Source organism: Chanodichthys erythropterus, chromosome 11 (assembly GCF_024489055.1).
Source record: "Chanodichthys erythropterus isolate Z2021 chromosome 11, ASM2448905v1, whole genome shotgun sequence".
NCBI classification, from domain to species: domain Eukaryota; kingdom Metazoa; phylum Chordata; class Actinopteri; order Cypriniformes; family Xenocyprididae; genus Chanodichthys; species Chanodichthys erythropterus.
Genome location: NC_090231.1, coordinates 53571312 through 53594288, shown reverse-complemented (window position 1 = coordinate 53594288; position 22977 = coordinate 53571312). Strand labels below are relative to the sequence as shown.

General features: G+C 39.5%; 1 protein-coding gene across 4 annotated transcripts in view; it reads right to left on the bottom strand.

Annotated features, from left to right (window-relative positions):
* The window catches only part of zfhx3b (zinc finger homeobox 3b), a 164455-nt gene that overhangs the window by 21490 nt on the left and 119988 nt on the right, over positions 1–22977 (bottom strand). For 3 of the 4 annotated variants that reach the window (XM_067400051.1, XM_067400053.1, XM_067400052.1), the window contains exon 5: positions 3876–3983. The exons of the other annotated variant lie outside the window; for it this stretch is intronic. In XM_067400051.1, the coding sequence (XP_067256152.1) occupies positions 3876–3983 (108 nt within the window). The remainder of the gene's footprint in view (positions 1–3875; positions 3984–22977) is intronic. 4 annotated transcript variants of the gene reach the window in all.

Sequence of the window (22977 nt, the reverse complement as noted above, 5' to 3'; positions counted from 1 at the left end):
AAAATGATATACTTTTTAACCACAAATGCTCATCTTGCACTGCTCTGCGATGCACCACGCATGACATAATCACGTTGGAAAGGTCATGTGTGACGAAGGCGGAAGTACCGACGCAGTGTTTACAAAGACCAAGTCAAACACCCTTTACGAAAAAAGGTGTAACAACGATGTTGGACAATTTTGAAGTTGGAGAAGAAAATGACATGGAATTTTTTGCCCTTCCACGGTACTTCCGCCTACATCACACGAGACCTTTCCAACGTGATTACGTAATGCGTGACACATCACAGAACAGTGCAAGATGAGCATTTGTGGTTAAAATGTATATACATTTTGTTTTAGAAAATGACCGATTGTTTCACTAGATGGCCTAGGATCGTGTAGAGCCCTTTGAAGCTGCACTGAAACTGCAATTTGGACCTTCAACCCGTTGAACCCTGTTGAAGTCCTGTATATGGAGAAAAGTCTGTTTTCCTCAAAAACCTTAATTTCTTTTCGAGTGAAGAAAGAAAGACATAAACTACTTAGATGACATGGGGGTGAGTAAATTATCAGTAAATTTTAATTCTGAGGTGAACTAATCCTTTAATCTAGCAATTTCCCATACATTTCTTGCTCTTCCAATTAAAAATGTATCTGTATCTGTTTCCTTGTATGTGTTGACATGCTTAAAATATAGCCACAAGCTCACTCTACATGCACTAAACGAGAGCCATCAGGATCGTCTGCGGCTCAACTCGGATGGTGCCAACAAGCTCGACCTGAGTGTCATCTGTGAAGCAGCCCCACATTTCAACGCTCTGTGTTCGCATGACTAGGATGAGAGGAAAAACTTCAACAACACTAATGACAGACCCTAATAACAGGCCGCTCAGACAGTGTGACTCAAATCCGCTCGGATGCGTGCCTTTAAATAACAGGTTAGCCACGTCCCCATCGCGGCGGAGTCCAGCGGCTCAGCATTGACGCATTCTCCACACACATTCTCAGACAATCTCCAGCCAAAACAAGAGTGCCTCTGTTTACTAAAAGCATTCCAGTGCTTCCCAGGCAGGGTTCAGAAAGCCTCTCGTAGCGCCGTCTCACGCCGCTCTGTCCGTCAATCATGAAAGTGAGTTCTAAACACGATTAGAAAAAGAATATAAAAGAGCTTCCATTAAAGCAGCACCAGTATCTTAGATCACAACACCGCCAGGTTTCACTCTTCCACCCCCGTCACTCCTTCCTCCCCTCTCCACCTCTCCTCAGACATCAAACGGCACCCTAGACCTGGCTTCCTAATGCACGCTATTTTTAACTAAGCGTTCCTAATAAGCTGCTGGGAAGCCTGTAAATTTTTCATATGCAAGCACATCTTTCCTTTGTGAAAACACAGAAACACACTTATTTGGTGATTAGCAACTGACAGGGGGAGGAAAAGAATTGAATATTCTTGTATGGAATTGCATGCCTTTCAGAAAAAGACGCAGGGCTCCTAATGCGCATAGTCGTCTTCTTCGGCACCACAGGTAACGGCTGAATTATTAATCAAACAGCTCATTTTAATGCTTTTTAAAGTGCTTTATTTTGATGTGTTAAAATATACTTTTAGCCATTTTCAGGCAGGCGATGCATATCATTATTTCTCCCCATCAAAGCTGAGTGGCACTTGCTCAAAGTGCACAAACAACTCAGCCTCATTTAAAATGAAAGTTGCAAAAAATCAAACGCCGCTTTAAAAGATTTGCCTTCAAATGAACTTTTTTGCTGTAGTTTTGGAATTTAAAAAATAATGATGATAATAATAATGAAATGTGGAACATGCAAAAGACTAAAATGGTTTTTCCTATCGCGAGGAATGAAGTTATATCCTGTTGGTACAGATTTAGTGAAAACACTTGATCCAGACAGGTGTTCGCCCGGACTACTTCCGCCTCACAATCAAACGGCTTCTGCACTGACACCAATTGAACTCCTCGTGAATGGAACTGGCAAGCAAAAATGGACACCCAACACATTTAGACCAGCACGCACCTGTCGAAGGACATGACTAATGCTCAACGTCCAAACTGCACATGCATGCATATATATACTGATGTGCTTCCCAAGTTCCCAACCATTTTTTGTTTATAGTATACATTCACTGAATTTCACCAAACCATAAGTGATTTCCTATCAAACCATTTATTATAGATATCATTTAGCAATATTAAAGTCACCTAATCAATACTGTGCAGCCAAGTAGTACATATGTGACCCTGGACCTCATAAGTCGCTCGGGTATATTTGTAGCAATAGCCAACAATACAATGTATGGGTCAAAATTATTGTAAAAAGTATAATTAAAAGTAAAGATCATGTTTCATGAAGATATTTTGTTAATTTCCTACTGTAAAAATATCAAAGATTTATTTTTGAGAGTGGATATGCATTGCTAATGACTTCATTTGATTTTCTAAATATTTTGATTTGTTTGCACCCTCAGATTCCAGTATTTTAACCAAATATCGTCCTATCCTAACAAACCATACATCAATGGGAAGCTTATTTGTTCAGCTTTCAGGTGATGTATAAATCTCAATTTAAAAAAAACTGACCCTTATGACTGGTTTTGTGGTCCAGGGTCACATGTTCTTCTAAGAGTGTCAATCAACATGATTAATCATGATTATTTATTTGAATTCATTTATTTGAATTATTATTTATTCAAATGTGATATTTTTAGTATTAGTAAAATATTTGAGTATTTTTATAGCTTTAAAAATTAAAAAAAATCTATATAATAAATATATGGGATTGCAACAAATCTTGACTTTAATTTCAGTTTTAATTGAGATTTTAAATAGCATAGTGCCATTTAATTTACATCACAATCATCAAAATATCTGTTTTCTAACATTTTCATTAGTTAACCTGAACTAACAATGAAAAATATTTCTAAAACGTATTAATCTATTAAAGTTATAGTTAATTTCAACATTTACTAGTACATTATTAAAATCAAAAATTGTATCTGTTAATATCATTTTAGAGACCTGAGATGACATGAACTAACAGTGAACAGCTGTACTTTTATTAGCAAATATTAACAAAGATTAATAAACACTGTAACGGATGTATTGTTCATTGTTTGTTCATTTTAGTGCATCAACTAAAGCTAAGCCGGGATCTTATTGTAAAGTTTAACCTCCCTTTTTTGAATGCGGTACAGTTCATATCATGCACAGGTACATATGACTATAGAAGCAAACCAGAGGACAGATGACTCTCTCACACACGCACACATAAGCTCGTAATGCAGCACGTGCTCCAGGCCCTCGCAGCTTTCCGAACACATCAGCAGCACAGCAACGCACCACTGATCTCCACTTACACCTCCACAGGCCTCTCTCTGCTCTCCACTCCACTCCAACACCCCAGGCAGCCCCCCTCCTCTTAAACCACACCTCTCTATGAAACCTGACACCTGCACCTGCCACAACCGCCCCCAATCCCCGCCTGCAAAATACTCCTATCTGATAGCATTCTTCAGAGGTGTGTGTGTGTGAGGCAGAGAACACGGTCACATGTGTTTAGACACATGGCCGCTCTGTAACTCTGTACGTAGGCCCTGACTTGTTTTTGTCACTTGACCAGATTCGCCGTAATCAGGGATAATTTTTTCCTGGGAATTTCAACTCAATTCTCAGGGGTGAGAAATAAAACATATTAAATTAAGCTTGATTCTTGGAAAAAAAAAAGAGCTTCTTAAAGTGCACTGACATATCTGTGGTAAAACATCACCTTATTTAATAAGTCACAACACTGGAGCTGTGGAATATAAAGGTTGCTCAGTGTCTATGTGAAAAATCTAACAGCCCCATGGTATATTAGTGAATTGGAAAGATAGGGCTTACCTGTCCCTTTGGTGAGCTCCCTCTCCCCCCCACTCTCTCTGTCTTTGGTTTGGTCCTCCTGATCTGTGGTGGTCTCACTGGCAGCCTCCACATCCTCACTCAGCTCTCCTGAAGGGGGAGGAGAGGATGGGATATGTAAATCAGCACTCCATCAGAATTGGTGGAAGCACTTAAAGGGACGGCAGCGTTTTTTTCTATAGGAGCGCACAACAATTACATTCTCTTACAAGCATTTACAAGGCTACGAGACAAAGCAGCCACTTCTCTCCTCTACCATACACGCAAGACCATATAATTACAGAAAATATAATTGCAAGATATATATATATATATATATATATATATATATATATATATATATACACACACACTTGCATTTTTGTGCAATAAAGTATTTGTATCTCCAAAATGCATTTGCAGAATTATATATTTCACTCTTTTTAAGCACATGATTATTTTCATGATGTCTTATATTTTTGATGGCATCATTTTATAGAGATTTCATTTAAAACGAGCCTCGACTCCACAGTTATAATTCTTCATTTATGCAGGACCATGACACAAATATCTTTATGGCTTCCTCTGTTTAATATGAACATAAAACTGCAGCAAACCGCACACATGTGGTAGAGACATACACACATTTTCCACAGCGGCTCTGAGCATGCAGACAGGAAAAATAATTGTGCGAGTTTCGAGAGAGAGGAGAGTTTCTGTGCGTTGCTCTCTCTAGTACCTCTCCCAATGTTCATAATTACAGTCCCTTGCTGCAGTTTGCTGCGGGCCGCTCACCAATATCGGTTTAAGTTCATTTTTAAAACCCAAGGTAATGCAAACGGGGAAAAAAAAAATCATAAATATTTAAAACACAGCCCGCAATTCATTTTATTTTGCCAAGTCAAATGCCGAAATCCCCTGTAACCATCTTAAAAGCCCCCTGTTCAATATATTAGGCCATTTAAAGGCAGCGAACTCCCAACAATGGATCTCCAATAATGCCATGTGTAAGTAACAGAGAGAAGATGCTGAAAAACAGATAATAAAATGGGCATCAATCCTTTTTATTCCCACCTCGTGCCCCCCGAGCACCCCCTTTTCCCGGGCCCAGCTTGTTTAAAAGTACCGTGGCTAGCACACACAAACATTGATTTTGCAACAGTAAAGTCCGTGGCAGTCAATAAGCCTTATCAGTTATTACACAAGTCAGCTAATTCTCAGCAAATGTACTTAAATGTTCTTTTGAAAATGCCTCCCCCTGCACTCTACACTCTATCAGGTGGGTTATTGATGTATCGACAGGACAACAACGGCCGTTGAAATATCCTGTTCAAATATTCATCTCCACGCTCAAAGAGAGCTATTCCACGACAACATTCGAACCCTTAACTTAAAACAGCTTTTATTGTCCAATAACGTTCCAGCCACTTTAGAAGCCCGCCCGGGACGCGACTTGAATTCGGACCAGCCAGTTCCAAAAAGCCACGCCGCAATCCATTAAAGTTTATTCTCATCAGTGTTGGGTTTCTAGAACTGTTAAAGTACAACCTCAATCCATCATTCTTCAAAAACGCTTTTTTGGTCTCTGCGTGAACATGGAGCGGCGTATTTAATAAACGCCTCCGCCATAACTCTCTCGCTGCGAGTAATACATCAACATCTCTAAACATTTCCATCTCCTTGACTTAATGTGCTACAAGAAACCATTTGTGTGTGAGCGTGTGTGTGTGTGTGTATATCTAGAGCAGTTAAAGCCATTTACATCTGATGGTCTTGTGTGGATTGCTATGTGTAATTCTGCATTTTGTTGCACCGTTTTAATTATTGATGCACCAAGAGGAAACACGACTGGGGCAGACCGTTTGCCAAAGCCTACAATCGCTGTGGTTTCCGCTGTGGCATTCTGGGAGAAAGTAATTACACAAGAAAACACTGGTGTACGGAGTCTTCCGTACACTGCAAGGTTATAAAACTACATGTGTTAATTCACAAGAGCAGTTTTCTAGCATAACAGGCAAATTATTAAATAACATACAGGAGTGCAGATTCGAAGTAGGTGGTAGATAAACAGAACTGTTGTTCATTTCATCTCATCTTTCTAAAAACAACACAAAAGCTTCGTAAAGCAAAAACACAGTGATTCGGTGTAGATGAAGCACATGGCGCTTGATCGCAGTATGGATTATGCAGTTAGGCTATATTACCCAAAGCCCACACTGAAACAGTCTATATATACATATAGAAAATTTCATTCTTTCACAAATGTGCCTGTTTCTGTTATGTTCCCAAGGCAACCAGCAATTTCCGTTCTCCACAACCCAACATTACCCAGCATTGGGCTGAGAAATGGGCTGGAAAGGCAAAAAAAAAAAATGCAACATGCAGTCGAGATAAATCCACTTTCACCAGGCTGGGAATTACTATATGATATGGAGTCAGAAGCAGCCAGATTACAAAATAATCCCCAGGTAGATTTTACACCTCTAGAAGAGCCGCCACCAGTGTGTCTAATTCCTGCTCCAGCACACTTACGTCTCTTAATAGGAAGTCGCTTCATGCAACAGCTGCCACCCTAAAATCATCTCTCACCTTTTTCTCATCAACATCTCGCTCCCTGACTGTACACCGGCCACCCTCCCCCTAGTAGTACTCAGATAGGTAGACATTTAATTCCACCCATGGCCGGGTGTCTAAGAGGCAAATGAATGTGCCTTTTCCTCATCTCCGCCACCACCGCAGTACACAATGATTAAACCCGGGCCAACCATAATTAATGAAAGGTCACAAGTGGCCTTAGAGTAGGCTGCAAATGAAAGGACCCACCCAGATGTAGTCATAGATCTGGCCTGGAAATAGATTAAGAGGAAGCACTCGCAGCTATGGCGAGAGGCCATTTGCTAACCCAAATCCTAAAAATGTAAAGGACAATACCCTGAAGGTTAGGCTTTCTAATTAATCGTCCTCATTAACCCGTCCTCGTACAGTGATATTAAACTTTTGCCTTAATCTAATCACGCCAACCGAATAAGCCCACCGCAGCGCCTGAAATCACAAAGCACGTCTGTTCTCCAAGGAAACACAATACCACAACATTTCAATGTGGAGGGATACAGAAAATGGACTTTAATTTTGTACAGAGGTCGTCTCGGCGGACTCAGAAACGCATGATAAGGTTTGAGAGAACTGCAGATGAGACATTCAAGTCTCTCCCAGCATGCAGGATCTCACATCGACCTATAGGTGTCACCCTATACAAGCAAGGAAGAGAAATTGGCAAGACACATACACAGCAGATGAAGGCAGAGAGGTTAGAAAGGCACAGACAAATATATACAGAACGCGGACAGAGAAATATGTGGAGATGACAAAAGCAGATGCTAGACAGGAAGTCAGCGCCAAGCGATGAGACTCAGAAGACAGCGCGATTACCTTCAGATGAGGCCGAGCTGCCTTCCCCCGTTTCCCCAGAAGAACGGTGATTACACACATACTAATCATACTGACAGGCACAAACCGCCAAATAAATAATACATGCTAACCACTGCTTCATCCAGCTTCTCCTACCCAGACCGAAGGGCCGGTGTGCGTATTCGTACCACAAACCCAGAATCGAACTCATCAGGAATCAGCTTGGCGCTCTCGAAAACACATTGAGGGACCGTACCTGAGAAGCTCTTGGGATCCTCTGTAGGTCTAGCATTGGCTCGCGAGGCGAGTCTCTGGCCTGCCTCGATTCACCTTTCCTCCAGCCAGAGCGCAGTGTGAGCCAGTCTCTCTGTGAGCGGCTGCTCTTTCTCATTACTCTCATTAGGATTACCGAAGCACTGGTTATCATTTTAACCAGGTGTCACAGCGCACATCACTGTAAATCTGTGGGGCCACATTTCCCCCTCCGTCTACCTCTTTCTCCCCCTCTTTTTGCCCCACAACAGACAGCTTCCTTGTCTTTAACGCTGCACTGTTGGATAAAAAAGCAATCTTATTTCACACCTCACGGACTCTATCTCTCTCTCCCTTGCTTGTCCTGTTTTTTCTTTTTTTTCCCTACGAGATCCCCCTATGGCCCCCCGCCATCCCCTCCCGCACCCCTTCCCTATATCAAAGCTGTCCTGACTTCGGAGAGCGCGGTGTAAAATGAAAGTGACAGAAGGGTTCTGCGGGACAATGGGACATAGGCTCCATGCTGGGGGCTTTCACGCTTTGTCCGCTCCTCATATCAGCACTTCTCCGGCCCCGTCCGTGCCCCTCCCACCCCAAACAGGACCCCCCTCTAAACCACAACACACAAAAAAACACTGCCTTCGTCTCAGACCAGCCGCAATCTGTAGATGGGCGAAAACCCTTCTGAAACTGTCCACCAACAACACTATATATAATAATTGATGTTCGGCTGCTGAATTTTTTAAATTAAAAGCAGTTCAACGTAACGGTCCGGAATAAAATTCACTTATACCATAGTTACCACATGTATATGTGTACATAAGGTGTATATTTTCAATTTTTCGTCCACAACACACTCTTGCATTGCCCCACTTCTGTATCTTGCTTGTCAAACACCTTTACTAGTTCAGAAAAACATGCAGTGTGTACATGAAATGTCATGTCGTGAGGTTATAGAAAACTAATCAACACCTTGGAATATCTGTCAACCAATCAGAATCAAGAATAAAGTAACCACTAAATAATATAAACACACACACACAAAAAAAAATATTCCAGTCAAAGCTACTTCACTACTACATTGTTTTAGAAAATAAATGCTGTGAGCAAACCTAACCATATAATCTTTGACATGAAAAACAATTTCATGACAAAATATTTAAGCTGTTCGCCAAAACTGCTTTTGAAGAAAAACAGTTCATGCACTCAAAACAATGCACTCTGGGTAAACCCCTCCGTCACCATAAACACAGAGCGTGAGTCAGGCAAACGTCAGCGAGTCCAACATAGTACGCATGGTGACCACACTCCCAAACAACGGCAACACCCTCCCTCTCGCACACACCCCAAAACACTAGGATGAAAACAGGACAACCTCTCTCTCAAACAAGCACACACTCACCTCGAGCACGAAAAAAGAAAAGCTAAGTACCTCTTTGGTTTAAAGGGCCGTGGCTCTGTATCGGAGCGGGGCTGAGTTATGTGCTAGATTCCTGACCTGCCTTCCAGAAGCCATGGCGTTCGCTCAGCACTGGCCCTGTCGTGACCCCCAAATCTAAATGTGAATGAATACTTTGTGTCTCCATGGGGCTGTGCGCCAGAGGGGGGAGGCGCAGGAGGAGGAGGAGGAGGAGGAGGAAGAGGAGGAGGGTGGGTTAGCTAACAGCTAGCAAACTTTAAAGAGCAAGTTGATCACAAACAGAAGGGAAAGCTCACTCTGCCCCTCCCCCGTACTTCTCCGTCTCGCACCCGGCTCTCCAAACACCCTCCGAGCCGACCCCACACGCCCTCTGCGCAACACTTAATTTGATCCCCCAAGCCTTTCAAAATCACTGGCCATTTCAGTGGACGGAGCAGTCTGCGGCGGAAGGAGACGGCTAATCAGGGGAAATCGAATTTACACCGGCACTGTCAAATCCTCCTCTTCTAAACAGACATCATTTCGTTTCAATACCTGATGTGACATCGCATCACAAGCATGACATTTCCAATAGCTTCTGATCTGTGCCTGTCATCATGAGGATGTGACTTGAAAGTGACATACATCACACCGCTCGCACAAAATTACAGTGAAATACATAAATAAACAGAAGGCAGGTTTACCGTGTTGGGGCTGTTCGCATAGGACGCATGCCTGCATTTTGTCCATGCTTTTTATAATTGCTTGTCTATGTACACATGTCAGCTGAATGCCTTTGGGCATTGAGCCACATCTAGATGCACTTTTTGGTTCCCACTTTTATTTTTTTTTTGTCTAATAAATATCCATGACATGTCCAGTCATTTTTTAAAATCACTTTAGGAGAATTTTTTTAAATCATTTTTATTCAGACTGAATCGCTAATTAATCATTCAGAACATTTTGTGTGTTGAATTGACCGATTCATTAAAAAAAAAAAAAAAAAAAAAAAAAACGTAAAAGAACAATTCAATCCCATTAAAAATGCATATTTTTTTATAATAATATAATATAATATAATATAATATAATATAATATAATATAATATAATATAATATAATATAATATAATATAATATAATATAATATAATATAATATAATATAATATAATATAATAAATATTAACGGTAACACTTAGGTTCCATTTGTTAACTACATTAGTTAACACAAACTAAAAATTAAAATATTTCTAAAGAATTATTAATATTGGATGTATTAATCTTAAATGTTAATTTCAACATTTACTAATACATTTTTCAAATTAAAAGAAATATATGTTAATATTATTTAATGGACCCAAGCTAACATTAACTAACAATGAACAGTCATATTTGTATTAATTAATTTTAATAAACATTAGATAGATAGATAGATAGATAGATAGATAGATAGATAGATAGATAGATAGATAGATAGATAGATAGATAGATAGATAGATAGATAGATGATAGATAGATAGATAGATAGATAGATAGATAGATAGATAGATAGATAGATAGATAGATAGATAGATAGATAGATAGATAGATAGATAGATAGATAGATAGATAGATAGATAGATAGATAGATAGATAGATAGATAATTACAGTGGACTACCAGTAATATTGACCTGACCCTGTTTTGTGTTATCTGACATAAATTAAGATAATTTTTTTCTGACTCAGTTTAACTCTGAGAACTCTTATATATATATACAAAAACTACTGTATCAATACCATGGTACAGTAATGGCATAAAATTATAATACCATGGGAACGCTGGTCTCCACAATATATGTGATTTTAAGTTGTACTATCCTTGCGGGGACATTTGTGCTCGCAAACACACACAGGAGCCATTAGGCAGTGTTTGACAGCAGTCTCTCAAACACAAAACGCATTAATAGCAGAGTAGTGCGCTGTGCTTTTTTCTGCCCTGCACTCTGTGAGGTTGAAAGGGCCACATGGACGTTGCTCTTCTGCGCCTGGAGACATTTTGCTGCACAAAGGAGAGAACAGACTGTCAGAGCGTCCCTCAACAGCCACAGCACCACACTACTGGCCTACTGCTCTCGTTCTACCCTATCTTTTCCTTCTTCATCTTTATCTCATACTACACTGCTTTCTGTTATTTTGAGACAGGAGGAGGAACGTAAGGAGGACAAAAAATAAAAAAAGTCAAGAAGGGCAACCACATCCAGTCCGATATATTCACCAGTGGCTCGGAAAATGTGATGGTACAGTTGTGACAGCCGAGCGGATACCCCCCTCCCATTTAGGGCAGGGGCTTGACGGCGCACTGAATATGTATAACCCGGAAAAAAACATATTGATTTTTCATTTGGTAAAAAGGGACATAAAAATCATATAACCTGAAACTGTCACAGCTCTTCTGTTCATAGCTCATCTCTCCTTGTGTACGGCACTAGCCACAAACTCAATTTAATTACCAGGTGGAGTGTTTGCATACAGAGAAACAACATACGACTGCATCTGTAACAGAATTAAATGTGATATTCGACTTGATCAGTCATATTTGATGTGGAAATGCATGTGTTTGAATGTGAACACAGTGCTAATCTACAAACAGTGACAGAAGTGAATAAACACCAGTTTTTCTCTAACACAATTCAGATGTCATTATATCACATTTCCCCTTTGTGAGAACACAATACAGTTGCTGCTTTTCATATTCCATGCTTTTCATATTTCATATTCAAATGTTCCCTATTAAGGTGGATACTGCGCATAAAAAAAAAAAAAAAAAGTTTGACTGTGAACTTGAGGAGGTCCAGCAAGGTTTGTCCAATATTTGTATAAGCCAGAGCCTGTCCATTAACAGCTACTTATCTGTTTACGTCTCTCTTTAGACTGCTCTGCCTGGTACAGTGGGACGTCTGAGAAAGATCTCCGCTTGTCGATATATTGAGCGTGGCATTTGCATATCTTTGTAGTGCATCCATCTGCCTGTGGATCACTCTGTAGAGGTATTAGCTCAGAAAATCAATGCGGTCTGAACGTACGCACGTATGTATGTAGCGTCCACCTTGGCGTGCGGTCGTTACGGCGTAAGCATGTTGCTGCTCGCGGCTCCCGTGTGGATAATGCAACAGTCCGCATTCTTCAAAAACAGACATTAAGTAAACACAAACTCAAACAGGGCAGCATCCCGCCATAGGTGGGCTCTGTACACACCGAGATGTTCTGTAGGAAAAGTGTGTCCTGCAATTGAAGACCCCGTGTAGCACCACCCGCTTGTTTATGTCAGCGGACCAGGAGATAAAACAGAATTTTTAAGGTTTATGAATACCAGATGACTTAATCAATTTTATTTAAGAAATATAAGAGTGGGGTTTATATCGATGTGTTTGAGCCATGGGATTTCACTGCGCCCTCGCAGCTGGGAAGGACGTGAGAGGTGTGGGAAGAGCCGCCCGTGTGTAGCGTTCATAAGTTAAGTCGGGTTGTGTTTAGAATAGCATTCTAGTACGTTACTTACTTTTTCTGCAGTATGCAGTACTAATTCAGGGGACCTGTTACCACAACTTAAATAAATGCATGGTTGCAAGTTAAAAATTCTAGTTTATTGTTTTAATTAAACCTTTTAAGTTGCAAACATTATTTTGTTGAGTTCTATTGATCATTTCATCAACTTAGTATTGTCTGTAATTTAAACTCAAATTTCTGCATTAATTGGCTTTTTTTCAATTAGGTTGTAGTAACTTCATAAAATTGTCTTGATAACCTCGGAAATTAGCATAGAACTGGATAAGGAGGATAAATGTTGAAATTAAGTGTTAATTTATTTGTTTTTAGTGAAGGGAATGCAGTGTTTTTAGTGTTTAATGCAGTTATGTTTGACTTTTAAAAGAGTTCGGGTAATGTTAGTTTTGAAATGGATAAGATTAATTGCTTCCAGGGCTACATCTCTGGTAGTTGGAGCGACTTCATTTTTTTAAGTAATCAACTTAAAAATTTGTGTTTATGCTACAAATGATTAAGTTCCTCTAACTCAATGCAGCTTGTTGGTTGAACGTAAAATCACTCAAAGTTGTTATAATTCACAAAAAATTGATACAAACTGTTGCGTTATTATTATTTTTTTAATAGAATGTATGTGTACTGTGGATGTTGTGCTAATTTGTTGGCTATGGAATACCAACATATATGCAAAGATCATACAGCGCAGAATGTTATATCCCTATATCTGACAATTCATTTCCAGTGAGACAAGCGAACTAGAAGGAATATCCACCATGTTTTACTTTACTCCTTCTTGGCTAATCAGACTGCCAAGTTGTTGTTTTTTTACACTTATTTTTACACAGAAATGAATTATATACATGTATATTGGATTCACTTTATTTGGATGTTCCCTTTAACACATTCTGTTGACTACATGTCTACTAACTCTCATTAGACTGTTAGTAGAATATTAGTAGACTGGTATGGTTAGGGTTAGAATAAGTTGACATGTATTTTCTTATAGTCAGTAGAATGTCTGCTAGGGGAGTGTCTCAATAAAGAATATTAAGCAGACAGTCTACAAATTCTCTAATAAGAGAATGGACATGGAGTTGCTAAATAGTCAACAGAATGTTCAAAAGAGACCATCAAATTAAAGTACTATCATTTTTGTTGTTGTGATGATACTGTAGCATTCTACTTTTTTTTTTTTTCACATATTATTTTTGAAAAATAGTAGGCAGTGTGCAGTATGTAGTAAACAGTACACCAGTATTCCACTCGGAACACAGCCAGGCAGAGGCAGCAGTGTGGACACACAGAAAAGCTTCCCCCTGCACACACACACCGGATCGCTGCAGTTCCACCCCCAGTGGCAGCTAATAGCAATCCGCTACAGAAATCCAATCTTTACGTCGTGCAGGCACTTAAAACAAGCTCAGTACCTCCACCAGTTATTGAAAAAAAGGGAAATACGGTTCATCCGTCCCACTTTCAGGCCATTTTCTAATACAAATCAAACACTTGCTGCTCCCTTCCTCCATTTGTCTTTCTTTCTGGGCCTCTTTGCATAACCCATCCATTACGTTCACATGAAATATGAAAAGGCAATATCCTCTCTGTGTTTGTACTGAAGCGTAATGCGATTGTGTTGTCATTTATAGGAAATAATCGCAAACCTCTCTTTCATTTTCCAGTTCAAATAACCATGAAAAATTAGCCCGCAATGTCAGGAGGGACAACAAAGGAAAGCGTGCAGACTATCGCTTCACCACTGCGCTTGACATTTCTCCTTAATAGGAAAATGTCTGGTTGCTTCTATCTTTCTTTTTTTCGTTACAAATAAAGCCTTTTCTCTTTCTTAATTAAAAAGTTCTGCACTTTGATCTGAAGAATCTCGCCTTGCTCACTCTCTTTAGTGACAAAGAGGCGTTTGGGTCAACCCAGCGTGAAGTAATTGAGCAGGGGGGTCATCCCGAACCCCCGTTATTCGCCCTCCACCGCACATACAATCTGCTTCCGTAGAACAAGACAGCATCTAATGGCCACTAGCGAGGGCCGCCGTCGCCATACCGGGGTCTGGATCTCTGTGGCTAACGTCCTGCAGCCGGGATAAATAATTCAGCAGCCATCAGATGCCCCGGCTGCATGGCAAACAACCAGTCTGCCCTCTGATCTCAGATCAGCTGATGGTCACATATCTAATACGGCAGCTTTAACAAACCCGCAGCAGAATCGCATCACCGCTGCTCTTTTCGTGCCGTGAGACGCCCAGACACTGCGGGGCTGCACTGTCTCGAATGTGCCTATTTACAGTGAGAAACAAACTAGTGGTAATTGGATTGCTATCCGTGAAAGCTCCATAATGACGCTTAATAGACATGCATTGTTTTTCTGCAGTAATTATGCACAACATGATCGGCCCCATCTCCATTTTCTGATGTAATTACTATAGATATGTTTATCCGGCTGACAATTAATATTTGCGTGTGTGTTTTGTGCATGAGTATATGCCCTAGTATATGTATGCATTCTGACAGCCCAACTAAAACGTTGTACTTCAGAGCTCATGCCAAACGAAAGGAAACGCTCATTTTTTCATAATTAAAGTCACACTACATTCTCATTACAGGGTTGCAGAGTACATTTTCATCTAGGAAATGATGTGGTGAAAAGTGTAAATAGCGAAATGAAAATTTACAGTGCTTAAGAGCATCTAGGACTGAGAAAGAAATGTGTATGATAACAATAGCGAGCTGTGGCAGACAAACATTAGGCAAATATTAGGACAGCCTAACTTCCATAAAGAGACTATTCACTGTAAGCTTGATTGAAAATAATAAAAAAAAAAAAAAATAATAAAATATGAAATAAAATCGTAGAATTACTGCAGTATCATTAACCAGACAATTGTTTTGATTTCAATACACACAGCAGTCAAAATTCATCAAATGTACTGGTGGGCGAAGATAATTTTTGTCACGTCGAGACAAATGAGGTGCCCAAGGAAGCAGAATGCGAACATGACACAACGCTGCTCAAAAGTATCTCTCCTTCCTCTTGTCAGTTTATTTATTTATTATTTCTATGATTGCAAATTTACATATTTCTAAAGGAGGATTATAGTTTGTGATGCATATAATGAGATTTCCCCTCAAAAAGCTAATGAAAAAAGACTCATCTTATGCAATTAGCTGGGGCTTATTTATTCTCCTCCTGTAATGTATTAATTCATTATCGCATAATTCAGGCATTATTTATTTATTTGATTACATGCACACCTTAAAGCCTTAATTACAATAGAAACTGGGGAGGTCGAGGAAGAGAGGCGACGCACCAACTCAGCTATCTGTCGATCTAGTTATCCATTTAATCTCAAGAGTATATCCATCCAATCTCTTATCAGCAGCCTCTAATCTCAGTCTAATCAGTTTACCAATTTGCTGTATGGCGACTGGCTCACTGGAAAGAAAGGACTCAAAAACATTCTTTGAAAAAAAAATTTGACGCTAACGATGCAAAAATTTAGACATTTGGCTGCGCCTTTCCTTTCCACTCTTCCTTCGCTCGATCTATCTATTCTTCAGCCCTAATGATGGGCAGCGGCTGCAGTTCCACGGTCAGTTTGGTTGTATTCAGCTCCACCACTGAGGGTCACATGTGTCAAGTAAGCACACTTCATTTCTTTTCGATTTTTTCTCACACACCGTTTACGCTTTTAAATACAGCTGCATGGCACCCAGGACTAAATTTTAAGCTGAGCCCTTGAAACATCTGTGCTTTTACAGATTTGCTGCAAGAGCGTCTCTGTTTTGCCTTCCGCCTCAGAACATACCTATTACTGTGCTTCATATTTACTTCGGCTAGCCATAAGAGTTCGGCTTCATCTGACATGTGTCATGAGTCAGTTTGAACAGACAGGACACGTGGTGCAGTGTGAAGTTTGAGCGCTGCGTTGTGACGAGCTCCTGGAGAGGGGAACAGAAATAATTACAGTCACTCCTGTTACTCAGCGAGTTATCTTTGGCTCAGGGAAAGAGAAGGAAAAGACTAGAAATGTGAATAATCTCACTAACATTGCTCGAACACGTGTTGGCTGCCTTAAAATAACAGGAAGTAAAAGAACCCCAACATTGCTCGTGTTTTAATCACATTATCACATAAAATGCTCCTAAGTTTAGGCATTGAAATAAAAAAATTGAGTTAATACCATGAAGACGATTGATTCAATCAACAGAAACTCAAAATATTATGTTATCTGAACCACATAAATTCTATAAGTTGATTTGACAAAACAAAAAATGTTGTGATAACAAATCATGAAAATATATTTTTATATATTACTAAAGACGTATTTAAAACAGCTAATGTGACTACAGTGGTTCAATCTTAATGTTATGAAACGACAAGAATACAAAAAAAAAAAAAAAAAAACGACTTTATTCAACAATATCTAGTGATGGGCGATTTCAAAACACTGCTTCATGAAGCTTCGAAGCTTTACGAATCTTTTGTTTCGAATCAGTGGTTCAGAGCATGTATCAAACTGCCAAATTCAAGCGTCCCATTACAATTTCAAAACACTTTTGACGTAACGAAGCCATGTTTACTGAAATCACTTGACTTTGACAGTTAAAAATATCTAAATTTGTGTTCCGAAGATGAACGAAGGTCTTACGGGTGTGGAATGACATTAAGGTGAGTAATTAATTTGACTGAATTTTCATTTTTGGGTGAACTAATCCTTTAACAAGCATTCTTTGTAAATGACTTTTGTCCACAACGTAGATGAGGATAAACTGTGTTCTCATCAGACAAAAATTGTAGGTAAAAAAAAGCATGCCTGCAATGTGAATATCTAATAAAAATTTAATATGGGCCAAATGTTGTGAGGTATTCACAAAATGAACTAAATATAGAAGAAAAAAAAAACAACAACAACATGCTGCTGATGTAAAGTTCACATATGTGTGGTTTAGATGGCTATAAGAAGAACCAATGAAAAAACAGTGACTGATGGGCTCATCAGCCAGGCGAGCTAAATATTCTTATTAATTTATGCAGTGTGAGAGGAATGCTTGGCCATGCAATTAGTATTACTTTCCAACTTTCAGAGGAAACGGTAAGGCTAATGGTCTCAGGATCAACTCAGCAGCATGTTGTGGAATGAAAGGTTAGCTTGTGTGTGTGTGTGTGTATACTGTATGTGTGTGTGTGTCTGTGTCTTCTTTGTGCTGACTCTGCAAAGTGAGAGAGAAAGAAAGAGAGAGAGAGCCTGCTTGTCACTGGTCTCTCTTGGGCGAGCATGGGATTAACTATTATTCTGCTCCTTTGAGACCACCAGTGCACCTAAATTGGTTCCATGGTTTTCCACCAATCCCTCCACCAAATTCTGCAATCGCGGGCCAGCGCTGCAAATTCTCGCTTTTATTTACAGAGCTCCTGTTATTGCTGTTTTTATTGTTGCTGTTGATGTCATCCCCGCTGTGGAGGCTTGGAGCGGAAGACTTCTCTCTCTAATTAGCCAGAGGTCTGTCTCATTGAAATGAGGGAGCAGGTAGCTCACATTAATTATTCATCCCACAGGTAAACATTGGGGCGGCCATGCCTGATGAGTGGACTGAAAAGATGAGCTGGGTGAAGCCACTAACTAATACAGGCCTCTCCCCCGGGGGCTGCTGGGAGGAAAATAAACAGAGTGCATTAGACGCTGAAGAATCCTTTGGACTTTTTTTGTTGTAACAAAACAACAGCGCTTCTAATACCACTAGGAGCAATGAGGTATTAGAACGGGACAGTTGCCTAAGCGCGAGTTTCACGGCGGGCCGACTAGGCTTAGGCTGCCTCCGCTTTCAAATTAAGCCCAAATTGCACATTTATTCTGCTTCCCTTTATCCAGAACCAGATACAAGCGGAAGCCTCATCCCAGATCCTCTTTTTTTGTGCTTTTTTCTTTTCCCTCTCTGTCTGAGCTCCAGCAAAAACAGCCTCACATGGCTCCAGCCAGGACTGGCGGCCTCATGAGAAAGCTGTGATAAGAATTCATTTCTCCCAATTATGTGCTCTTGTCCACTGCTTCAGTTCATCAGTTCAGTGCAGCCAAGTCAATGAAAGGGCTTGTAATGAAGCAATCAGATGCAGCCTGGCTCCCAGGGCCCCGGCCTCGGCTCCAGGCTTCCCGAGCAGGCCAGCCCATCCTGCGGGGGGAGTTGGTGCTCGCGCAGATGGTCTACGGCTTTATAACGACTGTGAGATCGAGATCTTGCTCATAAAAATGGGAGAAGATCAGTCTGATCTAAGCACCGGCCTCTCTGAAGTGGTAAAGATTGCAAGCATCCTTAAGATTTCTAGCTATTGCTCAAATTCTCCTTCAATTTAAATATTTGCTAATTTGTATCACCATGAACACTGTAAAACTTATTAGTACAATTGCAGCACAGTACAACTAAATGAAATGAGTTCATTATACTCTATTTCTGAAAATTCGTTGGGCCTCGTTAACGAAACTTTCGTAAATGTGTGAATAAATTTGGAGTAATTTGTGCGTAGAACGGACCTTCCTGAAACCTCTCCTCCAGATTCACAAATGCTTTGTAAACATCAGTTTTGATAGGTAAACATGTATATGATATTGAATTACAATAATTCACAAATAGGGCGCGCGTTAACGCTCATTCACAGTTAGAATAATCCCCACATATGAATTATGTAAATTACGTGTCCAGGAATGCTGTGGAAACTTTCGGACTTCCTTCTCAGGTTTGGCTCCATTATATTGCATAAATGCAAAAAAGACTAATAGGTCATATGCCTAACAATAAATATTCAATCTGCATGTGTCCACCAAAGCACTTTTAGCCAGCTGAAAAATACCTGGTGCTTTTCTGAAAATGGCCAGCAGATGTGCAGTTTTTCAGCTGAGATGCTTTAGTTGCTATAATTTGGAATATCCATGGCAGTAACGTGTTACTAGTATCTCATTTTGAAGAGTATTAATGAATATAAAAATGCAGTAACCAGCAATATGAACTTTTCCATTGCTGGTCGGTGTAATACTTGTCCCACCCCTCCTCCCTGTGATTGGTTGGCTGGGTAAAAAGTGACAGTGACGAGCACCGCGTTTACCCTAAGCTGAACAGCTTTCAACTCTGTATGTGGGATTTACTACTATGTTGCAGTTTTACAACGATCAGTTAACCGCAAAAGTTAATGACGTTTATGTGATCATTGTACAAGTTGGTTTAGTCACATTTCAAATAAATTTCAACCAACATTCACTAACTTAATCTCTGAGTTTGTTAACTGATTACCTCAAATATTTGGAGTTCTGCCAACTTATTAGGTTTTGCAGTGAATTCCAGCAGGCAAAAATCATCATAATTTACAAGTAATGGCATGAATTACACACCCTGTGTATGAGCAATTTTAATGGTGATAAGTGTCTTAGCGGCTACACTGCACAGTGAATTGATAGCAGGGTCATCACCTGTGGTAGTGTGTTGTGTTAGAGAGGTTTAGAGAAGAAACTATATCCAGCCAAACTTTCTCTTTCTTCTTTTCACAGCTAACTCTCACCCTCTCCCTTTCTCATTTATTTGCCCTCTCCCCTCTCAACCTCTTCTGGTCTGTCCCCGTCCAACATGTGGAAAGCATTACAGGGAGTCGGGGAGAGGAATGCATGTGTTGAATCATAATCTGGACCTTAAAGTGCTGGATTCTGTTTTCCTTTGTCTCGTAATGCTGTGAATGTTCTACCAAAATTAAAACGAGGCCCGTTTGATCTCTCTCATATCATCCTCTTCTCCTCAAATGACAGAGGAAGTCAAGGTTACCATGCTATCACAGGCTTCACAGATGTACTCATAATTTGCTTTCTGTAGGTTCATGGTTCAACTGCAGGGCAGAAAACAAGGTCAATATGTCCTCCTAAATCAACACTCAGTGCTGTTCAGCTGGGTTTTAACAAGTGTAACACTTCAAATAAAGCAACAAAGACAGACCTTAATCGTCCTTTCCTTTCTAGCAAACACACATTTACTAAAAGAAACACCATTTTCAGTGCATTTTACTGCCGTAATGTGACGTATTTATGAGTGACGGGATATTCAATGAGAAAAAAAGTGGAGCGAGAGGTGAAAAATGGTAAAAAAAGTAAAAAAAATACTAGTCAGTTTAGCCAAGATGGGGCAAGTTTTGATTTTATTCGGACCTTTACACAATGTCCTTCCATCATTCCACTCTAAAATAGGATTAGGGACTAACAAAGACCGGACCTAAATCATATTGAAATCTACATAAAAAAGAACTGTTTGGCCACAGGAATGGCTGACACGTAGGGTTGGGAATCGAAAATTGATTCCAATTCTTAAATCAGACACTTAAGGTCAGGAATCAGATACTTGCTATAAAATAAAAATGTTGACTCCTTTTATTGATTCTTTTGTGTGCATTTTAATATGCGTGCGATACTGAACTGAGTTTAATTCCGCACAAAATACACACAAAAATATCCTTGTGAAAACAGACAGTTATGTTTTAAGTGAACATAAACAGTTGACAAAGAAAATGCATGTGCAACAGTATATTGGATCCATGCTGCTCTTAAAGTGACAGCAGCCTAATATTCATGCTGCAGTCTCTATAATAACATTAATCAAACAGGTAACACTTTAGTATGGAGAACAATTCTCACTTTTAACAAGTTGCTTATTAGCTTGCATACTGGATGTTTATTAGCACTTATAAAGCACATATTAATGCCTTATTCTGCATGACCTTATTTTACATTCCGAAATCCTACCCAATACCTAAACTTAAACGCTACAACAACTACCTTACTAACTATTAATGAGCAGTAAATTAAGAATTTATTGAAGCAAAAATCGTAGTTATTAGTGAATATGTGTTCCCCATATCAAAGTGTTAATGTCAAACAAAAGAAAAGTGAAAACTGACTCACTGTTCTTGACTGAATAACTATATTTGTAATGCCACTTTGTTGGAATCGAAATTAGGAATCGATAAGAATCGGAATCAGAATCGTTAAAATTCAAACGCTACCCAACCCTACTGACACGTCTCTCATACCTCATTTTCTCTCTCCATCTTTCTGTCTCTAGCAGCCTGTTCTAGATTTGGAAGCCGCATCTATGGCTGGATTCCACCTGACAAGAGCAGCTCTACAAGCGCCAGTCATTAACCTCCGGAGCAGGCAGCTGCCATGTGATGTAGTGTGCTCACCCAGCTGCAGAAGGGCCCTATTGATCCTGCGCATACTTGGTGCCTTCCTGGATGTTTATAATCAATATGCAAATGGCCTGCGGCATTGATTCAATATTAATTTTCAATTAGAGTATCCTCCGGGGGTCTGCTAGGGTCAATACACAACCATTCAGAGTGCAGGCTTGAGCAAGTTGCAAGAATTGACATTCCTCCACCACCGAGACACCTTACTTACTGTTTATTTGGTCTGCCCCGCTGTAAGCACCAATTAGGAGTATAGGTTTCAGTCCAAGAGATGGATGGAGCACCCACCTCTCTTGTTTTAATCACTCCTGCTATCTTTTGCATGTTGCTTTTTACTTTTTTTTTCTCCAGTCAATCTTGTAGGATAATCACAAATGAGAGCTCTTTAATATCTCAATAGTTTCTCTAAGACACTAATGAGAATAAATTGAGAGCAAATGGAGATGTTTGCTTGAGTTTACTACTACTCAGATGTTTCTAATAAGGAAAGAAAGACACCCACACATGTCTCCTCTAGAGCTAGGGTTTTCATCCTTTTTTATATATGCCAATATATGCCAATATATTTCTGCTGTAATTATGACAAAGCTGCGTATTTTTACACAACATGGTTAATTTAATATACTGTATTATTTTGTATAAATTGAATTTAAATTAATATATTATGCTATTAAATAATTAATCATGATTCATTTTGTGATTCCACAAGTCATGTTCTGTATTACAGAACTGCATGTTCTTAAATAAAAACAAAAATAATAGGTGAAAATAAAATTTTAATTTTGATTAAAGTTAGATTATTTTATTTTATTATATTACTAATAATTTATTAATTTAAATACTTTTAAGTCATCTTGCTTAAGTCCAGTTTGCTGAGGCCCCCTAGTGGGCCTTGGGCCCCTGGCTGAAAACAAGAGATCTCAACAGATGTGTTCACATTATACAAAAGTCAAATTCCAATATGAACTCATATTTCTCATCAAATTGTTCAAAGACCAAATTATCGGATGTCATCCACATTACTTTTATAGCTCTATACACTTATATGTCAACAATCTTCTTTCCTGTAAAGAATTTTAGGTTCTTTTGAAACTCAAAAGTAACAACATAAGAACTCTATTAGGTTTGTTCAGTCATGAAAGAGCAATCTCTGAGCAATAAATTGTCCACTCATGTCCTAATTTCCTGTGTATGCTTTCAGACGTATTTGAGAGGTGAATGTACCATTTCATACTGCATCTTTGCGATCTGCTGGCAGCTTGGCAAGAGTCCCTACTTCCTGTCCCCTGACACTAC